General features: G+C 39.3%; 1 protein-coding gene across 1 annotated transcript in view; it reads left to right on the top strand.

Annotated features, from left to right (window-relative positions):
- LOC116700081 (BMP/retinoic acid-inducible neural-specific protein 3) overlaps positions 1 to 9,984 on the top strand; it is a 119,070-nt gene that overhangs the window by 66,309 nt on the left and 42,777 nt on the right. Inside the window, exon 5 of the mRNA XM_032532932.1 lies at positions 7,793 to 8,029. Coding sequence (XP_032388823.1) covers positions 7,793 to 8,029 — 237 coding nt within the window. The remainder of the gene's footprint in view (positions 1 to 7,792; positions 8,030 to 9,984) is intronic.

The following is a 9,984-nucleotide window of genomic DNA, read 5'->3' as shown; positions in this document are numbered from 1 at the left end:
ATCTATCTATCTATCTATCTATCTATCTATCTATCGTACTGTTTTTCATTTTGAATACATTCACCATGTAGCTGAATCTCTTTGAAAGAACACAAAACTATCGCAAGAGAGCACAAAACAACCGAGGAACCCAACGAAAGAAAATGTGCTTTTCATTATTTGCGATAAGTCGGCAGAAAATTCAAGAGACTGTCAGATGGAAAGAAAGAAAAAGACAGACAGGCATAAAGATAAGTGCAAAGAGAGACTTAGCGAGTGTGTGATACAGCATCGTCTGTGCCAACCCATGTACTGTACCGTATATTGAAGCTGAGTCGCTGCCAAAGCCAGAGGCTCTGAGAGCAGGAACACACTCCAAGAGTACCAACATCATATCCTCTACAGCAGAGAGTGCATTCCAGTGAAGTGGACCAAGCACTCACTAAAGCAAAAGTCTGGGAGAAAGCACACACAAAGACACGCACATGCACACAATCAGACACACACTGAAAACAGAGGGGTGGTGATGGTGATGAGGGAGGCTTAAGAGCTTCAACTGCCCAAAATGGAAAGTGTGGTCTCTGCTGGAGATTGAGAGATAGGAAGAGAGGCAACCATGGCTCTGTTATTTCTGGTCTACTGGGGTGATCTAAATCTGTGGCTGGCTGGATGGAAGGAAAGCCTTATGGGTAGTGACCCTAAAAGCCCCCATCAGAAGGAGATACCCACTGGTCCTGAAATTCCCTGTAGGGACTGGAAACAGGAGCCTGAAGAGAGAAAAAAACATTTTCTTCATTACAGTTGCCAACCAAAAACACAAACTATAAGGGTCAAAGCTTTTTCACTAAATAATCTCTAACATCAGTTTGTCATCAGAAGGCACATTGACCTCAGGTACTTAGTCTGAAGTGTGACACTTATTAATATAATCTCCAAATCCCCTAGCCCACCAGCACACTGCTGTCAGTTGCTAGATAGTCTTTGTAGGGCCAGGTCTAAGAGTTCCAGCCTTTGTTCCTCTGATTTCTTTACTACTTACTTTGCACTTCCAACAGATTGCCTGCTGCCTAACTCGGCTTTGAACTCTTACCGAGTAAATGATTGATTGCTTTCAGTCCTGCTTGTGAGTCCACATTTCTGCGAGTCCACATGGCTGCAGTATGGAAGATTGATGATTGATTGATTCATTGAGTGACTAAATGGTTGTCTTAATAATCTCTCCACAGAGCACGTAATTAATAAAATGACATCAAAGTTTGATTCATTATAATTCCTTTTTAAATAGGCTATAAATCTAAGATGGAATACAGTGGCAGGTAGCAACCAGGAGGCGTAATAATGATAACAGGTTCTGTTTTCCCCTTCTTAATCACCATGCCCTTCTATGTGCAGCAATTCTTGTGATAATCAGTACGAGCAATACAGTGGAAATCCTGAGTTCTCGCGAGAGCACAATTTCAATTTTCTCAGTGAGTTACTCTGGCATCGAGTAGTGCTGCTCATTAACTATACCCCTGTAGCCGAGCTGCAGCGATCCCATTGGTGCATCTGACATAGGCGGACCAGAGGCGAGTTAAACAGATGACCACAGTTTAATCTGCCAGTTAGCGCCACTAACCCTGTGTGTTGTTGTGATTGGTCGTGGGGTGATCTAATTGCGTACAGGGAGATTTTCAAATGCACACTTGGTGCCGCCCCTTGAGATGGGCGACTTTCGTCGCTCGATGACAGACCGATCTGGATTTCCTGGCTATACGAGCATTGGCTTAACTGTTAAACTCTTAGGGCTACACTCTAATAATGTTATATGTTGTGTGTTCTTGGGGACATAAGAGGCAGTAAGACAGTTGATTAAAATGTAACCTGGAGAGGTTGCAATGCAATGTGTGTATCCTTGAGTGCACACAAATATGAAACATTTGAAAAGCAGATTCTTTTATAAAATTATGAAATTTGCTGTACATGTTTGCAAGGTAGCAGTCTTTGTGTTCCCCAAATTTAGCTGGCTCATTGATACATTTAATAGCTTATTACCGCCACCCGCAGAAGTGTGTATTATGAATGGTTGTACAAAGAGGGACATACTTTAAGCTTTTCTTTCATAGAGCTTTCTGAGAAAATTTGGCGTGTTCCTTGGCTTATACTGACTAATTGGCACCCAGGACAACTCAAAGGCACTCGGAAATTGAAACCTTTGTATAATGAAATGGCTGGTTTACAGGATGGCTCCAAGCTGCTGTTATGGGAGGTTGAGGCATGGTGGACACAAAATGCAGAGGCGGAAACTGAAGGTAGTTTTGGTGATTTAATAAATCCAGAAAATGCACAAAAACAAAAGGAGTCCTGGAAACAAGCAGGAAAAAACAGAAATTAAAAAATAAAGTTCAAGTAAAAACAGAAAACATAAGAACACTAACACGAACCGGGAAGACTAACAAAACAGCTATCCACACAGGAAACAAACACACACACAGTAACACTGCAATGATCCGACAACAGACAAGGGGAACACCAAGACTAAATACAGCGGGTATCAAGGTAACAAGAGGGCTGGGAAACAGGTGGAAGACATCAGTCAATCACAAGGGCGGGAAAACTAAGGCAGGAAGTAAAACTAAACAAAACAGCACAGAAAACAAGACTATCACAATAAAACAGGAAACAGAATATACACAAAACAAGACCAAAAATAACACAATCACAAGACATGACAGAAAACCAGGCTAATAAATTAAGACAGGAAAACAGACTACCACAATAAGACAAAACAAAACACCCAAAAAATAACAGTTACAACATTTGGACTGAGGAAAACAGGAAAAATGTCACTCATTTAATTGAGAAATTGTGTCGGAGTGTCATTTCAATGTGAAAACATGGCAAGTTCGTGTAAAGCTGCTTGCTTGGCTGGTGAAGAAGCTTTCATTTTAATCTCCCTTTCAGAGTCTATGTGTATCTGACAATTCAGAAAAGGTGATGATGAAGGCCTAAAAATAAGCCTGTGTGGCTTCAAATGATGTGAAATGCCAAATAGGGGTTAACAGCCATCCTGGCCACTTTGTGTGACACAGTAAAGTGTGCGTTTTCATTTAAGATCAGCAGATGTGAGTTACATGACGATCAGGATGAGCACTTTGTTGAATACTTATGTGAAGCTGCAATAATGTGTGTCAAAGGTGAAAAGCAACAAGGTGAGACAAAGAGTGACCATCACATTTTTCCCTCTGCCTGTTGAATACATTTTCCTCATTTTCCCTCTCCACTTTCATACCGTATTTAAAAAAATATATATATCAAGGTGTGTTGGATACACATTTTCTCCTACTTAAGTATCTAATGTTACTGCATGATTGCTAAGCTAGCCACTGGGGCTGGAATACTGTTTCAAAATATTCAAAAGGAAGAAAAAAGGTTGAATGATACTTTGTAAAATCAATCTAAAGCTGATCCAGAAGACTCGCAGAAGACAAATGACACAATACTTATAAGTGATCACATAGTATACGGTGTATATATGGGCCGAACAATAATACTAAGCTTGTTCTGTAGATAAAAATAGCTAGTGATTTAAATGTGTTGTCCTCAGGTCAAATTTGTTCCTTTTTTTTCAAAAGGTCTTTATCAGAAAAGTGGGTTTATTTCAACCAAATGTTCAGAAAAACAACACGGATTGTTCCACACAACGCTCTTCAGTAAATTAAATGATCAGCCCACTACGTTCTTTAAATTTGCATGTTTTATTCAATTAAATAGCAGTAAAAATGCCATAAATCTTTTTCATTTGAGAACATTGAAATAAGTGAAAAGAATATCCGCAAAACCTTCAAAAATGTGATGGGAAAGATACAAAAACGTCTAAGGGCGTGGAAAAAAAATTGACAAAAACATGGGAAAAGTGACAAATACATTGGGGGGGGGGAATGCAACAAATGTTTTGAAAAAGACGACAAAAACGTTGAAGAAAAAGTTTCAATTGTGAGCGAGAAAAAAACCCTAACCCAAACCTAACCCCCACAATGTCATTGTTTCCTACTTTAACACTACTGCCTCCACTCTTGCTGGTTTCAATAGATCAAGTTAGTCCAGTTCAATCTATCACAGTTAAGCCTTTTGGGTTTAGAGCTAAAAACACATTTCGCACAACTTTAACTGTATCTGTAAAACACAATTGCAATGCTTTCTGTTTAAATGTGAAATAACCATGTTAAATGCATTTGGTACAAGTTTTATTAAAAAATAGATTAAGGAAAATGTATGGGTGCTAAGGAGGAGGGAACAGAACAGAATCAGTGATGATGATTGCAATTTATTATTTATCAATTTTATTTATAGTTATTATAACGGGGAAAAGCAAAAGTAGAAAGATGGATAAACAAACAGAATGGTGGAAGAGAAACCGAGAATGTGGTGTAGTGATTAGTGATAAGTGTTATTTAGCTGTCTTCCAAACTGAAGAAATCCCTGTCAGATTTGCAACTAGTACACACACACACGCACAAACGCACACACACAAACACACACACATGCAAAAACCTCAAAGCACCTGCCAATGCAAGGAAGAGGAATATTTTGACTAATTACATCTCTTTCCAAGCCATTGAAAGAGTAAATACCAAAGAAGAGACATGCATATTCATAACAGGGCACAGCAGGATTGACTTGGTTGTTGAAAATCATCCAGAATGAGATTGTGAAGTGAGAACAGAGGAAGCTTTTGACACAACAAACTGATGATGATGAGACGGACATCCCAACAGACAGATTCAAAAGCAGCATGAATACACCACACGGCAAGTCTTCTGAAAGCTGCCTGCTGGTTTCTAACCGATGACGATGCACTTTTAAGACCGGCTTTTGATTTGGTTTAATAGACTGTGCAGACATGAAACCTTGGCACCATAATTAGCATACCACTGTATTTCTAATATAAGTCATATGAAAGCAGTGAATGAAAGCAGTGAAATTGAAAGTGTGATTTTACCTCGCTGTTAAAGCACCGACAGTGTTTGACATGTGTGACTCTGACTTGGGTCATCAATTACAGCAGTACCTTACATATCTATTATCATAAACTATGTAAAAACAAAATCTATTTAAGTGTATAGTGTATGAAATAACCCGTTCCTAAATGCCACTGCATGCTCTAACGGTAGTGCTCAAATTGCATGTCAAATGTTATTATTACTTTCATAAAACAGTGTAAAGACTTTTTGCACAGTATGATTTTATTTGCCATCAATCTGTGTAGTTACATTGACTGAGGCTCCATCTTTCAGTAGGTCATTGCCACCATTAGCAGTTAAAACTTTGCCAGTAGAGCTTTTTCACAGCAGACAATTTTGACGGTGTAGGAAAACCACAGGTGTTACTGAAAATGTTAACAATAGCTCTGTGTGACAGTGAGCCTAGACAATAGCAGGACCTTGAAACTGGAGCTGCTTGTTTGATTGTTTACACCTGTGATTTTGTTACTGTGTCAAAATACTGTGCAAATGGCCTGCTTGTGAGGAATATGGTAGGCTAGTTATGCTCATCAAATCCACAGAAATATCATCAACAGATACCAGTAAGTCCTCTATTTGAACATGTTTGTTGTGAATATGTTGTTCATCATTCAGAGATTAAATGAGTGGATTTCGTCCATCTAAGTTGCTCATATATAATGGAATAGTGCACAGCACTGAGGGAAAAAAAGCTAGCTAGCTAGATGTGCTACAATAAAATGGTGACGATGTGGGTCTAACCAACATAGTGAGCCACATGTATGACTGATCAGTGCATACCATAAATTTTGAATTTTATCAAAAAGAAAAAAAGGGTTTATACTTTAACTGAAAATGTTCTTTAAAACTGACAGTATATTCCAGTTTTTTCCAGACAAAAAATAGTAGCACAGAAACACAAGTCTTGTGTTCGTCCTTCCAATATAACGCAGGGTTTGTTCAACTAGCATACTTTAAATTATAAACAATACTCAACAAAGTACATTTATTGAAGGGAAAGACAGTGAATATTGAGTGAATATTTGCCACACTTTATTTGCAATTGTTGAACTATGTTTGTGACAAACATAGCCACCTACTGAACAGAAGCTAACTTTAGCTGTTCACTAGCTAGCTTTGAATACACCAAACGTCTGTGTGGTGATGAGTGTGTTTGTGTGAATACTCAGACTCTACTCATGTACTCTTCTGGTTTCTCTCTGTTTTCTCATTCTCCTGTCTAGATTTATGTGTCTATTATGTTTATCAATTGGAAACATATGTAAATCTTTCATGTTTTAAGTGGAAACATTTCCTCATGTAGATGCATGCTATGCATCTTCATTAGCAGTGACTAGAGGTGTGGCCATTAGCAATGTGCCTTTGTGACTACATGCAACCATAAACTTAGTCTGAAAACAACTTCATATTGTAAAAATGTCTCTGCAGAATGAATATGCATTAATCATGAAAATAAGAATCAACAGCCATCATCTTCATAACTATAAGGTTTTTAACAAAGATGGACAACGTGCAATGGCATCTCTGCATATTGTATGAAAAAACAAAAGGAAATAAAATGTTGTGAAGATGATTTGAGCGTCTCCATTACACGGTGGGAGGAGGTAATAATGAAACCTGCAGATAGGAAACAACCTGTACATGGCAGGCAGGAACAGCAGGTTGTTTATGATGGCCGCAGACTAGGTGACAGTTGTGACAAACAAAGGTGACAAAACTACTAAAATATGCCCCAGGGCGGGCTTCTTAACTTATTGGATGTGCACCCGCCGTACCTACTGCAAGATCTTCCAAGCTGAGCTGCTGTGGAGAAAACAACCTTGTTTCTTGTACCTGTCATAATACCGCCACACATATTCTGTATGTAGTTGAAGTCTCTTCGGTAATCAGCCAGAGAAAAGAGAGCCATTTGAAATTTGAAAACACAGCCAGCTGATGAGCTGCTCTTTGCAAAAGTTGTTTCTATTAGCCTCAGTCATGACAAGACATGTTGCAATATGCAATGTCCAATGATGGCACACAGGCTGTACTGCAGATTAGCTCTTAGCTTGTGTTCGGATTCGATTCTGATATACATAATACATTACATGTCATTTAGCGACTTACAATTGCTATATATGTCAGAATCACACGCCTCTGGAGTAACTAGGGGTTAAGTGTCTTGCTCAGGGACACATTGGTTAATGTATCGTAGTCGAATCTAATCCGGGTCTCCCACACCAAAGGCATGTGTCATATCCACTGCGTCATCACCACCCATTATATTGGAGCTCCAATGATGGCACACAGGCTGTACTGCAGATTAGTATTTCTTAGCTTGTATTCTTATGTATATATTGAAGCTTGAATGAGATCTGTCATTTTAGTGTCATAGCCATAACTGAAAATCATGTAATATGTTTAAAAATGTATCCCTGTTAAAGAAAAAATTCTTTAGCCTTTTTGTAAAAAGATGCCTTTTAAAACAAGATTTCCATTCTAAAGCGGTGATTTCAAGCTGCTAAGGTTAGAGTGGTTGTTGCTTTTAAGAAAACATCATTTTCAGCCCCCTGAAGTGTTGATAATTAATGTCTATAATCCTGTAAGAAATGGTATGATGAGTACACATGATGCGCATAAACATTTTCTTTCACAAAAGTCAAAAATTCCTTCATTTTCATGCTAAAAATGCAGCTCCATATTTTCAACATATCCACTTTTAGCCCTACATAAATAACAAATGAAAGCAGGTGGAACCAGCTTGTGAAGAAAACACTTTATTCTTAAAAAGGAGGAAGGACCTTACCAGGTGTTTCTCTCTTTTCTCCCAGGCTTGCAAGATGTCCTGCCAGAGTTCCTGCGTGGGCGTTTTGTGGAGGCAGCCCTCAGCTTTGTGGCATGCAACTCGGAGGGCGAGTTGCTCTGCCGCAACAACGATTGCTGGTGCCAGTGCTCTCCCCGTTTCCCAGAATGCAACTGTCCCTTTGCTGACATCAAGGTCATGGAAGAGAACCTAGAGAAGAGCAAAGAGGCCTGGGCGAGCTTCAACCAAGAGTTCATGGAATCAGGTACGGTCTGGAATGGTAAACATTGGTTAACACTCAATGTGTTGGCATTGAAGTGGAAATAATGCTTATAATGAGTTAGTGTTGAATGAGGTTTTTGTTAAGTGTATAAAACAGAAAAAAAGATTCAACCAACAACTGTTTGGAATAAAGTTTGGGTTGGTAGGTTGTGTTAAATGAGGTTTTAGTTTAGCTTTAATGGGGTGATAGAATGGTTATATAGAGTATTTCACGCTGTTCCTTAAGGCCTCCTGATGGGGTATGTAACTTTGTTTGGGCTGAAAATGGCCTGAATGTTTTTTTATGGGTCCTTATGCTCCCGTTAATGGGTTTGGATTGAAACAAGTGGTTTTCTGCCTTATATGGTCGGCTCATGAATATTTAGTTCAGCTGCGCACTGATTGGTTGAGCAAAGTACAGTACATACACACAGTGGAGACGAGACATTGCAATGTTATACATTGTTCGTTTGCAATTAATAACTAAATTCACTTCTAAGATTTTTTTATGCAAGAAATCAACTATGTAAAGGTCAAGTATGTGCCGTTTTATGAAAATTGATGGTTAAGCACAAGTTTGGGAAGACGGTGCCGGACTTCAGGAGCTCCACACAGTCTGACGAGACAGCGGCACCCTGCGGCAATCTCTTACCACAGGTTCCAGTTAATCTTATAATGTATATGTGGATGTGTGTTGAGTCAGACAGTCATCGTTTGTTTAAACAAACAAACGATCGGGGAAATAAAAGCCACTTGTCTTTGAGTCTAATTAGCGGTTGGAGCTAAAACTGGCCACATTCGATTAGCATGAAAACATATCCCAGAGAACGGTCGACTCGGTACCCATGTGCCATTAACTCCTAGGTTCATTTTGCGCTGGAATAGTCCTTTAACTGCTTTGTTGTTTAAGACATGTCTGTCCGTTGTCTGATAGTACTAGCAATAACATGGTCTAAAGGAATCAGAATCTGAATCTGAAAAGATTTATTGCCAGGTAAGTAGCTCTCACATTTGCTTTGGTTTTGTGCATACATATGAACATATTTAAAGTGCCCTTATGTGTAGCTGCTGCTCTCTCCAATACGTTATACAAACATGCTGAAGGGCGTCTTTTTCGTCCCTTTAGACGTTGACAGCCACTGTCCGGAGTGAGAACGGTTTGAAAGAGGGGGTGACGGGGGGATTTTTGCTGACCACTGTTTTCCCCCTCTCTCATGCTGTTTAATGCTGTTTCTCATGACTTTTGGACACCATTGCGAATGCCAGTGAAATAATCATGGAATGTATTAGATGCACAACCTTGTTTCTTTCTCATGCAAATAAATCTAGAAAACGCTGTCTTTGTCAAGTTAGTTATTCCCCTACTCAGCCTCTTGCCAGCAACATTTTTATTTTCAGATTGTCGCCTATACAAGTAGAAAAGGAATATAAAAGAATGAGTTGCAGCAAGTTTATTATTAATCGTGAAAGCTATAATTTAAGAATAAGTCATTTGAATTCGTGCACAAAAAGTGTTGGGAGGCCTTTTCCCCTCATGTGTAATTAAGATGATAACTTCCCAGTAGTGTGACTCATTTCTACTGAGCTGAGCTGTCTTATGAAAGCTGATAATTAAAGAAAAGTTCACTAGCAAGGACCACGCCACAAAAAATGTGTTACTTAAAGATGTAATGAACATTATAAATGTGCAGATAGATGAAGAGATGTGGATGTTGTCTGATGGCTGGTCTGAGAGGATGTATGATGACCGGGTGGAGGATACGCAGAGTGAGGGTTCCGTCTCGGAAGCAGTTTTCACCCGACTAGTTTACAGACCCTCAGATGGTACCTAGATGAGACATGGGAGAGGTGTGCAATGGGGTGAACAGGAAGGGATGAGGGGGAAGATGGATGGATGAAGAGGAGGGAAAAGGAGGGTGGGTCATGTAGGTTTGTCTGGTGATTAGAGGTGTGGTTTAG

Source organism: Etheostoma spectabile, chromosome 13 (genome assembly GCF_008692095.1).
Source record: "Etheostoma spectabile isolate EspeVRDwgs_2016 chromosome 13, UIUC_Espe_1.0, whole genome shotgun sequence".
In the NCBI taxonomy this organism is placed as follows: domain Eukaryota; kingdom Metazoa; phylum Chordata; class Actinopteri; order Perciformes; family Percidae; genus Etheostoma; species Etheostoma spectabile.
Note: the sequence above shows the minus strand (reverse complement) of the source record. Positions and strands in the feature narration are given on the sequence as shown.